Raw genomic sequence first — 17,019 nt, forward strand, 5'->3', positions numbered from 1 at the left:
TGATAGAACTTAGATAGATAAATAATGTTCCTTAATTTATATGTTTCATTTATAGTTAATAAATATGTTAAAAATAAAATCAACATGAATCATCATCTTCTTCCTCTACATCTTTATTATGTTTAGGATTCCATCTTCTCCATAATAATTCTCTCACGGAAAATTCAGAAAGGCTATCCACGCTTAGTGTATTAGATGTATGTAAAGCTGAAGATGGCCATAAAACTTGTGCAAATAATATTTCCTAAATTAAAAAAATGTTTTGAATATAGAAACAACATTGAAATGTATATTATATTCTTACTGGGAATTACCTTAGCAGCAGTTTCTGACAATCTTTCCAATCCTAATAAACTATTCCACGTTAATTTATGCATACATTTACTTTGATCTGTGACTAAGGTATCACCATCCAAAATATCTATTATTACAATGTAAGATGCATGATAAAACGGTGGTCCTTGTTTATATAGCACTAAAATATTAAACATTATTTATATTCTGAGATCTACAGTATTGAAGAATTGTTCTACTCGTAAAAGTAATAATAAAAAGAAGTACTTACAAAAATCTCCACCATATTTAAGTCCAGGTTTTACTACCCATCCTTTACTACGAAAATAATGATATACAACATACTTTGACACAAAATTTTTATCAGTCTTGCAAAAAATATGCCAAGCGCTATCAATATCCAATAAATTACCATCAAAGTCTATTAAATTCAAACAACCTAAACCATATAAAAGGAAAAATGTTTCTTCAAATGTAAGATGGAGAGTTTCTTGAATGGGAAAACTTTCACATTCAATTTTAGGTTTTATTTCTCTTAAATAATTTTCAGTTTCTGAATCACTATCTGGTAGAACAAGTAATTTATTTTGAACATCTGTGCTATTATCAGTAAAACAGACATCATTTTCTTTCAAATTAAAATCTGCAAAAAAATTTTTTTCTTCAATTTCCATAGATTTTCTTTGACCATCATCAGTATTATTGCATTGTTCTTTAAATTTGTTTTCTATAATAATTAACGAGTCGTCCTCTTTCATGGAATTTGAATTTGTATCATTTACTTCTAGCCTTTTATCAATTTGTTGACTTTCTTTATGTTTTTCATTTAAAGAAACTGAATTTGTATCTATTTCAATTATATCTGGATTATTTTCCTTTGTTGGATTCTTTAAAGATTTGTTATCATCTTCATCAGGATTTTTTGAATAGGAAAGTTCACATTTGCTTTCTTCTAAATTTGTATGTTTGCTATTAGCTTCCATGCTAAGTTCATTAAATTGTTTCAACCATTCTTGTCTGCGAAGCCACTGTCTATTTCTTACAACTGAAGGAACTCCATATCGTGTTTTTCCAAATGAGGGAAAACCACGTGATAAAGAACCTTTCCCAAAATAACCCTATAAACAAATAATAATATTACGTATAAGGAAAATGAAAATTCCAATTTTAAATATATAAATTATATATCTATTTGCAGACGATGATTACCATAGAATGTACTGCAACAATTTCACTTGGATCAATTATACAAGATCCTAAATCAGTGAGATGAGCAGTATATGTAATCCATTCATTTTTATTGCCTAATACAATCGGGAATGGCAACTGTTCTTTTAATTTTACATGTCGTTTTCTCTTTGGTTCTTGTAAATTCATGTTGTAATTACATTTAACAATATAATACGTAACAGTGGAAAAATTTTTTATCTTGAAAACTCTTTTTTATTCTGTTACTTTAAACATAAATGTTTCTTGCTTAAAAATCTATGCGTAAATATTATTTATTACTGCAAACACAGATTTTGCTTTAATTGTATTAATATCGTAGTAAGAATTTGTTATCATTGAGACTTAAGGGTCTCTGAATACAGTAATCTTTGATTTTTAAATTTGTATTCTACAAAAAAGAAGCACAGGATAATTAATATAAATTTTTAATCGAGTATAGTATGAAAATAAGTATTCATTTCGAATTACGTGCATAACAATATTAAGAGGTTAACGTACCTGCGAGTAGAAGTTTATTTCACGAGCATCATTTTCTACATATCGGAAATTTAATTTTTTATAAAATTAAACAATTAAATAAGGAAATATTTTAATAAATGATTATAATTATGCATATGGAATAAGTCAATATATACAATGACTCTTATTGGTCAGACACTATGGTGTTTAAGTATATTTGTTTATAATAGCATTATTGAATTAATTGTCGTTTTAACGTATTGAAATACTTATAATAGTTTTAGTAAAAATATAAATTTTATTTCTGAAAAAAGGCTATATATTTAGAATATAAAATAAAAATTAATATTAGCTTGCTTGCTTTGCGAATTTTTTTGCGATTTCAAACTTTGCCATTATGTAATTTATCGCTTTCTACGTAAAAAACTGTGTCAATTTTTCCATTTCTATACTACAATAAATGTTTTGATATGTTAAAAAACATTATGCATAATATTATTATATACTAGTATACAGAGGAATATAATAATCTCCCAAGCACCATGGTGTTTATAAGTTTGACGAAATATATCTGGAATATCAAAAATTTATTTATTTTAAATGTCACGTTGGTAAAAATATATTTTTATAACAAATTTCTTACAATTAAGATTATACTATATAACTGCATATATAAGTGCAAAATTTTTAAAGTTCCTATAAAGCTTAAGGATTATTTAAGTAAATAACTGATATTTAAAAAATTAAGTAAAATTAACAGGTATATAATGAGACTTATTAAAAAGTAAAAGGTTTTTGCTTTTTTATAAATAATTGTTATGCATTTATTATTTTAAAGCAATCTCTAACATTTCATTGATATCAACTATTTTTTCCCTTGGCTTCCCTAATATCTTTCCCCTTTCACATTCTAATTTGTCTATTTTTTTCCAATCGTTGTATAAGACTATAGGTATTCCTTTTTGAGCAAGTATTTTAGACAAACCTACAAAACCTGGTTTATTTTCTGTAATTGGTAATTCTTTATTCATTAATGTACCAATTTGAAATGCATTTGTCATTGTTGATAATATAACTCCCACAGGACCTGTTGCAACCCAGCCTGCAGCGTAAAGTTTATCTTGAACTTTACCTGCTATATTTTTAACACGACCAATTTTTATGTCAAATGGTATTGATGCATCTATTTGAACAGACTTGTAACCAATACTACGAAATGCAAGACCACATTCAATCTCTTCAAATAATCCAGTAGATACAGCAAATTGGGTAAATACGTCGTTACCTTCAAGACTGTTGACTGACAGTTTAATACTATGTACTGTATTAGAACCTAAAAATTCTACAGGACTTCTTAAAAATATTGGATATAATCTTTTTGTCGTTGCTTCCGTATCTGAAGATGTTTCTTCTAAATATTTCAACATAAGCGTGGTTAATCTTTTCCGTGGCCTAGCTAAAGTATTAACTACTTGATTTACATTTGTAAAATCATCTACACGCCAACAAGTCTTACAGCCATCTAATTTTAATATTTCTCTTAGTTCAGCAATTGTAAATGCAGCTTGTAATGGTCCTCTTCTTCCTATTAGCGATACCTTTCGTATTTTACTTTTCGACAATTTTTCCAATGCAAATGATGTTATGTCGGTATTCTAAATGTGCAGAATTATAGATAAATTAGAAACATACAAAATATATTTTTAAAAATTTGATACATACCCTTAATTTATCTACCGGTGTTAATAGAATTCGTGCAATATCTATTGCAACGTTACCTTGTCCTAATATAACGGCTTCTTCTACATCTAAATTAATGTTTAGATTACTATCTGCTGGTACCCCATTATACCAACCGACAAATCGTCGTCCTGATATTACATTGTTTAAATTTTCTCCAGGTATATTCAATAGTTTATCTTCTTCGGCACCATATGTCTAAAATATTAACAAATAATTATTAATTATTAATATCAACTATTATAATATAAAATATAAAAATAATTGTATTTTTATCATACATACTAATAAAACTGCGTGATAAATTTCTTGCAATTCCTTTATAGTAACATCTTTTCCTACATTAACATTTCCTATAAATTGAAAACGTGGATTAGATGCAGTTTTCTCAAAAGTATGAATAACATTCTTCACTTCTGGGTGATCTGGTGCTACACCAAAACGCACTAAACCATATGGTACTGGTAATTTCTCTAATATATCCACTTTTATATTAGAGCTTGTCTGTATCAACATTATATTGTTACAATATTATTTTAATATACAAAAATACTATACATACCTTTAGTAATTGTTGGGCAGCATAAAACCCTGCTGGTCCTGCACCAATAATGCATACTTTTGGTACAATATGTTGAGTTGAAAAGGAACGAATGTAGTTGTAGATTTCAGCAAGTTGCATAGTAAACACTTATACTAATCTAAAAAGATATATTGTAAGAAATAAAATTGTTTTATTATTCATACTAAAATATAATGTTTTTTTAAAAGAAGCAGCCAAGGATTTTCATTTTGAGTCTGATAGTTATTTCAAATAACTAGTTTTGAAAATAAAACAAAATTTATACATAATTATATACCTTATATTCATACTTTGTACCCACTGTATAGTAATAAACTAATTTACAAATTTTATCTAACTGGGAAGGAAACATACACTATAAACAGATATATATACATATTCATGTATTTATTGTATAAATTTGGTACAACTTTGGTATTACCACTACATGGAATATATTAATTTTATCAACATTCCTTTTCAACTTTTTTTAATGTATCTAATACATGATAAATATATGTTTTTATTATCCAGTAATTAAGATATTCAGCTGAATAACACAAACAACATCCTAGAAGAAAAAAATGTGAGCTGTAATATTGTAAAACTGTAACTGGATTGAATTATTATAATTCTTTTTACCTTCATAAAATACTGACGGAGAAATTATTTCCAAAATAGCTTTCTCTTGTTTTTGAGCTTCAGAAGAAGCGGCATTAATTTCATTTAAAAATTTTAATACTTTAGGATTGTAATTATAGTGATACAATATAATTTTCAATCCTACATCATTACAAATTGTAATTGTCAATGAATTAAAGGCACAACTTATGAGATAAAGCAGTTCAATACTAAGATGAGTAAGTAACGAGTAACCGATTAAAACTAATGTTGTTCCAACGTCAAGCTTTTGTAATGTATCATAAATTTCTATGATTATTCTATGGCTATCATAAATATCTGTATAGTCGAAAATTAAAACTTCGTGTCTTGGTTTGCAAAGAATCTCAGCTCTCAGTTTTTCTATATTTTCTATAGAAGGAAATTGTATCTTGAGATTCATTTTAATAAGAATATCATCAACACCATTTTTTATTTTCAAAGCAATTTTGTTGCAAAATTTGGAAGTACCTATTTTATGAAATACCTTTCCAAAACGAATTTGTAATTCTTCTGGGAATTCAGTGAACTTGTACTATAAAAAATAAGATTTTAATTTATATTGTAAAAGGAATTTCAATTAAGACAGTAGAATATAATAAGAAAGAAATATTACAGCAGCTTACTTTTATGACTTGATCGGATAATATATGGATCTCAATTTTGTTAAAATCGTTATAAAAACTCTCTATTCGATCTAGAGGTGCTAAATGTTGTTTCTCACAACGATCATTATATGATCCTTGCAATGATCTTTTGTATTGATTACTGGTTCCTCCTAATATAGTTGCATTTCCAACAATTTGTCCAGCTTCTAATTTTTTTATGTTACAGTTTCTTATATATTTATTGGCAACCATACACTGAATTCGCTTTACGTCTTGTAACATTTTAGGATTGTCAAAGTTAAATGTAATAATATTATTTGCTATGACTAGGCATTGTTGAGATTTAAAAAATTCACTGCATCCTATAACTTTTTCTATAAATATACGAGGGATGTCATGTTTGCTAAAGATTGCTCGTTTCGGGCCATATTCGTAATGTTCTTTAAGTTTGCCTAAATAAGATGAGATAAACGTTGGTCCCTTAAAATTCATGCATACAACATATGTTTCTGAATTTCCTTCCTTACTTGTCGCTGGCTTTGTTACATTGATATGATTAAAACAACAAGATAACAGATACATCAGGCATACCGTATTACACTCAAAAATGGTGAAAATTTTTAACACAAAGCTGCCTCCAGTAGCTAGTAATTGCAAGGCAGTTACGGTTTCACAGAAATGCAAATGTATTAAAACACTTTCTTGTTCAGCTGGGACGTCTGTACAGTCTATACTACCGTCGGCAGTAATCAAGAATATATCACAATGTGGTTCTGATAACTTTGTAAGTTCGTTCAAGTTTCTCAAATTCATGAGGTTTCCAGTATTATCTTCTCCAAAACACCAATGTTTCAACGTGTGTCTTATAAATCTATCGTCATCGACCATTACAGATGCTAAATTACCCTCGTAATATGGATTTAAAGTCATAGCGAGCCAATCCCATTTAATATCTGGAACATTTGTTTTCAACCAGTGATTCAAAGATGTAACGAATGCCCCAGGTGCTTCGCACAAATGAACAGACTTGAAGTATTTGTCATTGTTATGGATATAGCTCACTGGTATTAAAGGAAATGACGATAATATCTCATAAAATTTACACCATGCCTGAGTTAAAAGTTCTGGTTGAAAACAGGTTTTCAATCGTGGTATGACGTTTTTTGCACTATTTCTTAATTTTGTGTGCAATTGCCACTTATCAAGATCGTAACTGTTCAAGCAGTTCTTCACGTTATTCAATTCGCTTTTTATTTGTTGCAATTCGTCAATTGCCCACAGTGAGTCTTTAAACATCATTGCCGGTTCGGGCATTGAATTGGATTCATCATTTACAATTTCGAAGCGCTTGTTAAACAAATTATTTACATGCCCGTCCTGACTCTGACTTTTATACATAAAGTTGCTATCTGTGAATAGTATTTGCTGCTTTTTTAAATCATGCCCCTTTGTTTCCATCGTTCAAAACATGTATTCGTATAATTCTGCACAATTGTTTCTAAAATCGATCAAAAATATAAAGATAGAAATACAACAAAAAAATTGAAATCACGAATATACTCGGCCGTTCAGAAAGCATTGATCATTCTCATCGAACATTTGAGGTTAAGACTTTTTCATGTAATTGCCTTGGCTGACTTCTTTACTTTTGACAGACATAATTAATTCTCACCTTTTTATAATACAAATATGTAGTATTCTGTTTAGTCAACAAAAGTTGACAAAATGGATTATATTACCTCGAACGAAACCGTGAAAACACAACACCAATGTTCATGTACGTACAGCATATGATAAATATTATTTTTACTTCATAGTTTAAATAACATTTTTAAAAAAAAGCCACATTTATATATAATTTATTACTGATATTACGCCTGACACAATATACAATTGTACGATTTAAACAATAGTTAAAGTTAATACATATAACATAGTATGTTTCAGCAGAAACGTGTCCATACATGTGCAATAAAATATGTATTAAAGTTAACGTAAATATTAGATTTATATTTTACACATTTTCTGCAATTTATTTCGTAAATAATGCTTTGTAATTTTTAGGATAAGAAGGATGTACAATTAAACTGTTAATAACTTTACAAGTAACATACAATTAGTAGCGTAAAATATTTTGTAAATACATTTTGTACGATAATTTTATAACAGATCATCTCGTTTTAATCAATTTTAAACAAATCGTTTTGATTGTATTTATACTTTATTTATGTTAGCTTCGTCATATAGTACGTTTCATACGGTGTGTTTCTAATCAATAAAGTGATCACTCAATCTATTAATTAAAACTTGAAGTTTTTGTTCGTTCATCTTCAGGCCAAATGGGACATAGAAAGCAAGCTCAGAGTCCAAAAATCGAAGATACAGTTGCAAAAATTCATAAATTAATCCTCTTAATTAGTTTTTTTTGCAAATGAAAATTGGACACTGAAATGCAAGCGTCGCGATGAAACTATAGAACTAAAATCTATTACATCCTTGTCACACACTGTTGCCATCCTTGTCTGAAGACAGTGCTGCCATCTAAGCGTTTCTAAATTCTCTTTGAAATTAAAAGGGTAAACAGGAAAAATCCGATAGATGGCAGCACCTTGCTCGTAAATGTAGTACTGTGATATAAATTAATCATAGTAGTGGTATAAATTAATCACGCAATGGCGTGAGTATTTAAAAAAGCAAATTTAATATTTAATTCGCAATTAGGAATTTTTATGAAAACAGTGCTTCCTGGTAAAGTATCCAGATTGATCGTTAAATAACTAAGCAATAAAGTAACTTCGTGTTCATTGAAATCTTTTAATAATGCAAGTTACAATCTGAAATTTTACAACATTTATAAATCACATATAATGATAATAGTAAATTATAATTTACTTTTATAAAACACATATTATAACTAAATACTCGAAAACTTCTTATTCTTACGTTTTAAGTTTAAACAGGTTCTTAGATAGAACTCTCAGATAGATTTTTAAAATTCAAATAGACTCAAAGAAGAAAGTTTGCAGTAAAAAGCGAATTAATTCTCTTAATAATTAAATTGGACTGAGGACATTAAGAGTTATAATCGAAAAGTAACTCGATCAAATTACAAATGTACAGTGTAACTTGGGAACAGTTTTTCTTTTCACTGATACGTATAGTCCTTCGTATTGTATATATAACTTTACCTTGGAAAATAGAGGAAAAGGGATTTGATGTCTGGCGACAGGAAGTATTCAAGTGTTTTGTTTCTCATAAATAAATTGCACAAATAATATAACGAATATGATATAACGAAATGTTGTTTTATGACAGTAATTTATTTACACAGTAATTATCTATACAGTTATCTATCGTAACGCATAAACGATGACGCGATGACAAGTGAGAGTGAAATTATGGGTCATGTGGACTTCTTCGTTGGGCTTTAGTTGGACAGAAGACAGAAGATGAGAAGGGAAATCGATCGATTTCGATCGCTATCGAAATCTTTCGACACAGACCTGACAAACAAGCGTTGATTATCGATATTCAAATTTATTGGAACTTGCGCGCTCCTCGACTCGTCACTTTTTCTTGTATCCCAATTTTCGCAGTGCCTTCAGATCCACGTCACCGTAGTAGTCTTCGCTATATGAAATTCACACACACATTTTACAAAATGTATACCTGAATGTATACTTCGAGTTTGCAAAAGTAGATATGGATAAGCACAATTTATCGCATAAGAGTGAACGGTGAAAAAAAAAGAAAGAAAAGGGAAAGAAATTAATCGACTCACTATTTCAATTGTTAAAGGACACTGATTGATGTGACAATCTCCAATTATCCACCTATCTTGTATATGCTTGATATATATTTCTTCACAGACCCATCAAGACGCACGTGTAATTAGATACGACTTTTGGTGCATTAAGTTGATTACGACAGAGTGTTCTTAGCGTTTAGAACATTCAGAAACATCATTCGCAGGTAGATAAAATTTGTTACGATCGTAACGAGCATGCAGAGGTTAGAGTCACAGCAATAAATATTCCAAAGTGGCAAGCAAACACGTATAAACGCTCACGTGGCAGAAAATTAGAGAAAACAGGAGGTTTCTTGAGAAGGACATAGACCAGTTCTTTTTTTTTCACGAAATTTTGTTCCTTTTATTTGTAGGTACGAATCTTTCACATTACTTAAAAGTAAACACGGATGGAGTCTAGTTTGCGCAAACATGCCTGACCGCCAAGAGTGTCTAGAGGAGAGGGAGGGAGAGCTTAAATTGAAAAAATTGAAATAAAAGGAAAAAGAAAGAGGTTATAGTTCGTTTGCACCACGTCTTCGAATTTTTGTCTGAGAGATTCTGACCAGATTCTGCGTTTCTATGAACACGTTTTGCGACACGTGCTAACATTCGAACTTTTTTTCACTTGAAATCGATCGTACGGTCTGTCGATAATGAAGGGAGTGTGAACGGAAAACAGAGTGACCAAGAGGCAAGAAAGAACGAGAAGAAAGGTTATCGATACGAGACGATACGAATCATTTTCATCGAATTCGAATTTCCGATGGAATCGAAGATTTGGAGTAAATAAAAGAAGAAAGATGAATTTTTAAGTTTTTAATTAATTTTTCAGGCGTGCGTTGGTCGATACAATCAATTCCGTTAATCATCTCCACCGATATGTTGTACGATTGCTCGCTTTAATTTAATTAATTAAGACGAGCGAAAGCAACGCTCGTGGAGAATTAAAATCGTGTAAAAACAAACGGTCCATTGATTGTTACTAACTGTGCTAGCCACGGGTTGCCGCGTTCGAGGAGGAACGCAGGAATTTGACATTTACTCTCCTCTCAGCAGGGAGACATTCGCGGTAAGAACAACTCGCGAAGGAACGTCTCGGAAATGCCGATTTTTCATCGTGGCCTTTATCCCCGTCGTGCACGCGAAACCAAAGAATATACGCGATTCTAGAAGAATTTGGCTCAAACGGGGCACTCTTGGCTTCTGGCGTTGTACACGTGTACGTACGTGTGTGTGTTTCATGGATACCGAGAGTTCGAATAAGATTGTTCATGTTCGAACAAGTGTGTGATCATCGTGTCTGTATATGCGCGCGCGTGTCACTGTGTGTGTGCCACTGTGTATGTGTGATGTAATAGCGACGAGGGAGGGAGGATGGGAGGGAAGAAACGAGGAATAGGAGAGGAGAGGGGAGGAAAAAGAGAGAGAAAGAGAGATGAAGAGACAATGAGAAGGAGGAGAAGAATGGGCGGTGGAATTTGGAAATTATTCTTGAAGGGGTGCGTTGGGCCTGGCAGGTGCCGACGGGGGCCTCGGTTTGCCTTGAGGAGGCTTCCTGGTCTCGCCCGAATTCTGAATTCCGGCAAGCAGCTCGCTCTTCCTGATGCTCTTTAGATCCAGGTCACCGTAGTAATCCTCACTGTGAAGCAGAACACACCGGGGGAAATCCGGCAGTTAGGACATGCGTGAGCGTGCCACCTACCTACTACCTCGCGTGCAGCCGTGTCATTCTCTCTTTTTTTTAATTTTTTCTTTTTTTTTACAGTTAATCACGTGTACGTGAAAATGAAGTGGATTACGAACGAGACGATCTTTACTTGTTTAGTACGCGAGTGCGGTGCGGTGTTCTACAGGAGACACACGTTCTACACGTTTCGTGTCCCCGAAAAAAAAAGAGACGTGCGTTACGAATACGATATCTGAGCGAGTATTCAAGCTTGATTTGCATGTAAATGTATTATATTATATTATCCATACGTGAAAAAGTTTCTGTTTCGCAATGAAGTACATTGGATGATCTTTGTTTTACAACAAAGACAAGTATCGTATTAATTAATTATATTTGTTAGAAAACTTTTTTTTTTTGTTAATCAACGATATTTATGGTAATCTTCGCCTTGATCATCGAGAGGAATTACATGTGGTTTGCGCCCTGATCGAAATGTTCTATTTGTACTATAATTGCTTAACCTCTTGCGCTGGAATGACGTGCCACGCACGTCGAGAATTTTTTGTCCTAAAATTGCAATATTTTCTCAGTTTTAAATATATTTAAGTATAACGAAATACACAGGCAAAACGAATAATAAATTTATTACTTCTCAATCATTTCTATCCAGTGATATCATACCGACGAGTTCAAAAAAAAAACGACAAATTATTGTATGCGGTTTGGTCACTCGTTATGGTCCGCAATCAGTTGCCAGCGCAAGTGGTTAAACGATGGAATTTTTAAATGATGCACATCTTTACTCTGTTGCTTGCTTTCAAATTAAAATTTGGTTTTAACACGTCTCGATTATTGGGCTTTCCCACACGTGATATTCCTGTCGTGAAAGAAGATTATGTAAATATTATGTTACCAACATTTGGGTGGCTGTTACGTAAAGCCGCCATCTACCCGTTATGCGAGCAACGAGAGTGTATCGAGAGTGTGTCCGTTTTAATTACGTCACTCGAAAAGAAAAAGCTGAAATATATCTCGAACTTTTAAGGTTGAGTTTTATTTTAATGATAATATAATAACCACTCAGGAACCATTCAGGTTTATCCAGAATTTCTGTCTTTACGTAACCGTCTGGTCGCAAAGCTTCCTGATTTGCTTAAATTTACGTGGCAATCTCTCTCTTAATTCTGCTTTTAACACTTTTCAAGTGTTGACTAGAACTTGAAGTAGAAAATACAGAAGAAAATTTAACGTTTCTTCGGATTTCAGCAATCTGGCAATCCGCCATGTTACTTGTTTCAATAACGTGTTTCGTAGTATCTCGAATTCTGTCGCAAGAATCTACAGCGAGAGATCGAGGTATCGATTGGTAAATTATTCTTCGTTTGATAAACTAAAATCCTTGATTTAATATCAGCTAAAAGGATCAATCAATATCAGAAAGATGGAAGAGGGAAAGGGAGAGAGAGAGAGAGAGAGAGAGAAAAAGAGAGAGAGCAGGAAAAATGAAACTTTCAACTTGAAACAAGTTTTAGAAAAAAATCTTGCATCTAAAAGTGTAAGATGGACTTACCATCCGGGTACGTCCTCGGGGTCCTCGCAGGCGCCGCTGCCGTCGGCGTCGCCGATTTTGAAGACGGTACCGATCGGGCAGCCGTACTCCCTAGCGATACCTTCCAGACATATGTAGTACTTTCTGCAGTCCTCTGGATGGGCGTGTCTGCTGAAGCTGCCGGATGCTCCGCTCACTTCGCCCGCAGCCGGACACGTAAAACCTCCTGCGACCTCTGTGCAATGCGATAAACACGAAAGCGTTTGAATAGAATGCCGTGTTGTGTGTGATGGAAGAGAGAGGCGTCGGGTCACGTCACGTACATACATTGTATTATACTAAATACACTCGAGTAAGTTGCTTAGCCAGCAGTCAACAACACCACATCACGGGTCAAGTGGAAGAAGCCGGTGAATGGCGAAATAAGGATCTACTACTTTGAATCGTACGCCGCATGAACCAACAAGACACAGGATGCGCGTGGGTACCAGTTGAACGTATCGAACAGCGACGAATAATATTCAAGGAGAAACGATCGTTGTCGATAAATAATTTGTTTTTAGAGAATCAAAACTGTATTCCATCTGTATAGTTTGCACAATAGTCAAAGACTGATTGAATAGCCAAATTTTTTTTGTATTTTCAGTTGGTAAGAATGGTGATATCAAAATAGTGTTGGTAGTATGATAATTCCTATCAAACAGAGATAGAAAACTGAATCAAGTTAAACTAAATCAAAGTAAACTGGCAAGAAGATGACAGAAGCTGTGTTTCACCTAATTAGCACGACTGATAGAGTAGCCAAACTTTTTTGGTATTTTCAGTTAGTAGGAAAGATGATATCGAAATAGTATTGGTAGTATGATAATTCCTATCAAGTAGATATAAGAAACTAAATTAAAGTAAACTGGTAATAAGATGACAGATGCCGTGTTTCATCTAATTAGCACGACTGATAGAGTAGCCAAACTTTTTTGGTATTTTCAGGTAGGAAAGATGATATTGAAATAGTGTTGTTAGTATCATAATTCCTATCAAGTAGAGATAGGAAACTAAATCAAACTAAACCAAAGTAAGCCAAAGTAAACTGACAGAAGTTGTGTTTCATCTAATTTCCACGACTGATAGAACAGACAAATTTCAGTTGACAGGAAAGTATTTTACGAATGATATCAAAATGGTACTAACAGTATGATAATTCCTATTAAGTAAAGATAAACTAAAGCTAAACCAAAAAATAAATCCAACTAAACTGAACTGAAGTAAGGTGAAGTGTGAACTGAAGAAACTGATTTGAAGAAAGATGTTCTTAAATCAAAGAGACTTTCATCTTTATCTTTATTCTTTCCCCTTTTTCAGGCGTACCTTCGTTCTTGCACTCAGGCACTTGATCGGCCCACATGCAGACTCTGGCTTCACGATCGTAGGCGAGTCCAGGGCTGCACTGATACCTGGAAGCCTCCCCGTTCCAGCAGTTCCAGAACACGTCGCATTTCTTGTCGTCGGGGAAGATCCCGTAGAGCCGGGGGCAATGCGGCGTGCTAATCGCCGGCTCTAGCTGCGTCCTCTCCCCGCAATCCACGTTATGGAGGTAGTCGCAGTTCTCGGTGAGGAACTTGCTGTCGCTCGCGTCGAAGGCCAGCCCATTGCCGCAAGTTTTCAATTCCGCGACGTTGTTGTCGCATTTCCAGTACTTGTCGCAGGATATGTGATGAGGATAGAAGCCGAAGTCGTCTGGGCATTTGAACGATTCCTGAGCGGTTGTGCCTACGATTGAAAAAGACGCACCTATTATTAAAAAAAAGTACAAACGGTGATGTATCATAGCTTGGAAAGTAATGTATGATAAAATGTATTGGAGTGTAAAATCTCGTTTGTTTCTTTTTAGGTGGAGGAACAAGTTGCTTCTTTAGAAATTCTTTAGAAACGTAAAGATCGTTCAAACAATAGAATAAATGGCAAGCATTTTCATCATCTCTCTGTGGTTTAGCACGCTTAATTTACTCGGTATCTGCTTCTCTAAATATATAGTTCTGCATCGGAAATCATCCGATCGTGGTTAGAGTTTTCAAGACGTTTGTTCTGCGGTTATACCCGATACAACGTTTAATCGTAGGGATGACGGTAATCGCGTTCAATTTTGCCGGAGGGAGAGAAATCAAACAACAAAGTTGACCAACAGCAAAACGCTATCCCCAATGTCGGGAGCGCCTTCTTTCACCGTCTTCGTCTTTTTTTAACTCCACGTATACCTTTCATGCAAATTTTCAATCGCGTTTCATTTCATTCCGACGGTGTCGACGATTTCAGTTATTGTCGAGATGCTAATGCTGCCTTTTTCGTCGCGTCATTGTCACACCAGCCTGGCAATTTACTCCTAATAATCTGTTGTTCTTTTCTCGCGGCATATGATGTCTGGAATAACCTAAACGTCTTATGTAAGGACACGAAGCGACTTTCGCCAGGCGCTTTCACTTCGGGGCCTAGAGCCAGACCCAGCAGCAGCAGCAGTAGCAACACCAACGCGACTCGTGACTGGGCCCTCCCCAGTTCACTCGATTCTCTTTCCCTCGTGTCTGTGCCTGTGTGTTTGCGCGCGCGCGCTCGATTTCTCTCTCTCTCTCTCTCCCTTTCATGCACACGTACATACACCTTTCATCCTCTGTAATTTTGCTTTTTTATTTTATTTCATAAGCTTGCGATATTCACTTTCGTTTCTCTCCGGAACTGATCCGGCAATCAAAAAGGAATCGAGGATTGAGGATTGCCCTGGTTCAAAGCCATGTGTCGACTGGAGATCTTGAAAATTTTTTTTTTTTGTCCTACGACGAGAAAAGTTCGATGGAGAAATTTGCACCGATCGACCGACGATGGTGGTCGCTGATAAAAAGAAGGGTCAAGATCTGGGCCAAGGTTGCCCGTTGAAGCCCGGTGAAGGGGAAGGGAAGGAAAGAAAAAAAAAAGAATGGAAACGCGTGTCGAGAACGCGTTTCTCCTCGCCGTGGAAACTGAATACATACGTCTTTTGATCTCGTTTCAACGGTACGTTTCGTTTGGAACACAGAGAAAGCCTACGGTTCTGGATGAGACCATTTTCAAAGTGGATCGTTCTCTCTTGAAAGAGCGTCGACTCTTCTTCTATTTACGATTTCACGCGAAGAATAATAACAAACGAAGCGAGAAAATAATAAAGGAGGAAGCAGTGAAGTTTCCAGACGACTTACGGGCGAGATTGCAGATTTGAAAGCACTTTTTCAAAAATCTCTCAATAAATTCTCCAATTCGACCGAGTTCATCCGACAGTAAGCAAGCAATTCTGGATTGTTCTTGGCGAACATACGTTAACAAAGTTCGGAGTCTGGAGAAACGTGAGGTTGAGATCAACAATTTCCACAGGCAGGCCCGCTTTTATTATTCGTTTCGTGAAACGACAAGTGCCAGTCACGACGAAAGAGGGATGCACTCTCTTTCCGATCTATCCACAGGCATATGTCACACACTTTGTGTCCTCCACTTTCGACAAAATACGACAAACGCAATCGTCCTCGAGCAAAACACTTTTCCTCCCCCGTTTCCATTCGCCTCCGACGAACGCTTCCCGTTTCCTCGACTCTCCAACCCCTAACATCCTCGTGATTGTATCTCGCGTTTATTTCTCAGGGGTACGTACCGGCGATCAGAATGGCAGCTATCACGTAGTACGTCCTCATGGTAACGGATATGTGTCTCCCGCGTGGTGCAAATCTCAGATTACTCTTCCCCCGGAATTATAGTACAGTAATTAAGTATTTGTTTAAGGAGATAGAGAGAAAGAGAGAGAGAGAGAAAGAGAAAAGAAACAACTATTGTCACTATTTTGCGAGCACAGGTTTCACCGCGCAGAGAGAACTCTGTGTTTCTCGCCCTGTCGTTCTCCACCTTTATATAAGTCATTGGTCACGTGTTGTTCCTCTTCCACCTCCTTGGAGAACCTCCTTCTCTTCTCCACGGTTTCAAGCCACTTCAAGAAGAGGTACACCTTCGTCTCTATGCCTCGCTCACGTTTCTTCTCTCCCTCTCTTTATCTCTCTCTATCTCTCTCGTCTCTTTTTCCTTTTTTTTTCGCCAGCCCCGATCTCCCCTTCCTTTTTTCCCCCCTTTATTCTTCTCCTTTTCGCTGAAAATGCCATCCGAAGACCTAACAGAGGCCCGGGGTAATAACGTCTGCCACGTTCTTTTTTCCTCGCCTCCTCCTCCTCTCTTTTGCTCCTCCTCGCCCGTTCCACGCTCACTCAAATGCTAAAATAATCTTTTATTTCCAATATTGTCCGCACCTCCGCGAATCCTGCCGCATCCCACTCTGTTTCTACTCTATTTCTCTTTATTTCTCGACTTTTGTGCGTTCTTGCCTGTTGTTTGAATACTGGCGGGACCAGTTTCTTCTTCGGTCCAGGCTGGTTTCAAACTTGGGCTTTCGCA

At 34.8% G+C, this 17,019-nt stretch overlaps 4 protein-coding genes across 6 annotated transcripts; all 4 read right to left on the minus strand.

The window, feature by feature from the left end:
• Positions 1–27: 27 nt before the first annotated feature.
• Positions 28–2,218, minus strand: LOC122532496 (tRNA-splicing endonuclease subunit Sen2). The gene is made up of 5 exons (XM_043661290.1): positions 2,023–2,218; positions 1,504–1,912; positions 566–1,412; positions 315–475; positions 28–244 (listed from the first exon to the last, which is right to left on the minus strand). Exons 2-5 carry the CDS (start codon positions 1,669–1,671, stop codon positions 80–82), a joined length of 1,341 nt encoding a protein of 446 aa, XP_043517225.1. The 5' UTR covers positions 1,672–1,912; positions 2,023–2,218; the 3' UTR covers positions 28–79.
• A 503-nt stretch (positions 2,219–2,721) lies between these two features.
• Positions 2,722–8,085, minus strand: LOC122532495 (NADPH:adrenodoxin oxidoreductase, mitochondrial). Of its 2 annotated transcripts, none has more exons than XM_043661289.1 (5): positions 7,226–8,085; positions 4,286–4,424; positions 4,009–4,076; positions 3,706–3,921; positions 2,722–3,638 (listed from the first exon to the last, which is right to left on the minus strand). In XM_043661289.1, exons 2-5 carry the CDS (start codon positions 4,338–4,340, stop codon positions 2,811–2,813), a joined length of 1,167 nt encoding a protein of 388 aa, XP_043517224.1. In that variant the 5' UTR covers positions 4,341–4,424; positions 7,226–8,085; the 3' UTR covers positions 2,722–2,810. The 2 variants fall into 2 exon arrangements, with proteins under 2 accessions (XP_043517224.1, XP_043517223.1); XM_043661288.1 differs by having other exon boundaries at positions 4,009–4,227; positions 7,226–8,084.
• LOC122532494 (cap-specific mRNA (nucleoside-2'-O-)-methyltransferase 2-like) lies at positions 4,672–7,232 on the minus strand. Its single transcript, XM_043661287.1, has 3 exons — positions 5,572–7,232; positions 4,928–5,480; positions 4,672–4,856 (listed from the first exon to the last, which is right to left on the minus strand). The coding sequence occupies exons 1-3, from the start codon at positions 7,009–7,011 to the stop codon at positions 4,753–4,755; spliced, it is 2,097 nt and encodes a 698-aa protein (XP_043517222.1). The 5' UTR covers positions 7,012–7,232; the 3' UTR covers positions 4,672–4,752.
• A 769-nt stretch (positions 8,086–8,854) lies between the features above and the next one.
• LOC122532499 (protein obstructor-E) lies at positions 8,855–16,479 on the minus strand. 2 transcript variants are annotated; one of them, XM_043661296.1, is made up of 4 exons: positions 16,232–16,479; positions 13,927–14,328; positions 12,583–12,796; positions 8,855–9,183 (listed from the first exon to the last, which is right to left on the minus strand). In XM_043661296.1, exons 1-4 carry the CDS (start codon positions 16,269–16,271, stop codon positions 9,120–9,122), a joined length of 720 nt encoding a protein of 239 aa, XP_043517231.1. In that variant the 5' UTR covers positions 16,272–16,479; the 3' UTR covers positions 8,855–9,119. The 2 variants fall into 2 exon arrangements, with proteins under 2 accessions (XP_043517231.1, XP_043517230.1); XM_043661295.1 differs by having other exon boundaries at positions 8,855–10,982.
• Between the last annotated feature and the right edge of the window lie 540 nt (positions 16,480–17,019).

The sequence above is a fragment of the Frieseomelitta varia genome, unplaced genomic scaffold, assembly GCF_011392965.1.
Source record: "Frieseomelitta varia isolate USP_RPSP 00005682 unplaced genomic scaffold, Fvar_1.2 scaffold_456, whole genome shotgun sequence".
NCBI lineage: Eukaryota > Metazoa > Arthropoda > Insecta > Hymenoptera > Apidae > Frieseomelitta > Frieseomelitta varia.

Excerpts from the sequence above, each read along its gene's own strand:
- LOC122532499 (XM_043661295.1), bottom strand. The coding sequence starts at position 16,271 with ATGAGGACGTACTACGTGATAGCTGCCATTCTGATCGCCG. Across the intron at positions 14,329-16,231 it reads AGCTGCCATTCTGATCGCCG|GCACAACCGCTCAGGAATCG; the intron begins GTACGTACCCCT and ends TTTCAATCGTAG. Across the intron at positions 10,983-12,582 it reads CCCGAGGACGTACCCGGATG|TGAGGATTACTACGGTGACC; the intron begins GTAAGTCCATCT and ends TCTGCTTCACAG.
- LOC122532494 (XM_043661287.1), bottom strand. The coding sequence starts at position 7,011 with ATGGAAACAAAGGGGCATGATTTAAAAAAGCAGCAAATACTATTCACA. Across the intron at positions 5,481-5,571 it reads TATCCGATCAAGTCATAAAA|TACAAGTTCACTGAATTCCC; the intron begins GTAAGCTGCTGT and ends TATTTTTTATAG. Across the intron at positions 4,857-4,927 it reads TCCGTCAGTATTTTATGAAG|GATGTTGTTTGTGTTATTCA; the intron begins GTAAAAAGAATT and ends TTTTTCTTCTAG.
- LOC122532495 (XM_043661288.1), bottom strand. The coding sequence starts at position 4,405 with ATGCAACTTGCTGAAATCTACAACTACATTCGTTCCTTTTCAACTCAA. Across the intron at positions 4,228-4,285 it reads CTGCCCAACAATTACTAAAG|ACAAGCTCTAATATAAAAGT; the intron begins GTATGTATAGTA and ends ATGTTGATACAG. Across the intron at positions 3,639-3,705 it reads CACCGGTAGATAAATTAAGG|AATACCGACATAACATCATT; the intron begins GTATGTATCAAA and ends CTGCACATTTAG.
- LOC122532496 (XM_043661290.1), bottom strand. The coding sequence starts at position 1,671 with ATGAATTTACAAGAACCAAAGAGAAAACGACATGTAAAATTAAAAGAA. Across the intron at positions 1,413-1,503 it reads TTGTTGCAGTACATTCTATG|GGTTATTTTGGGAAAGGTTC; the intron begins GTAATCATCGTC and ends ATTTGTTTATAG. Across the intron at positions 245-314 it reads TGTCAGAAACTGCTGCTAAG|GAAATATTATTTGCACAAGT; the intron begins GTAATTCCCAGT and ends TTTTTAATTTAG.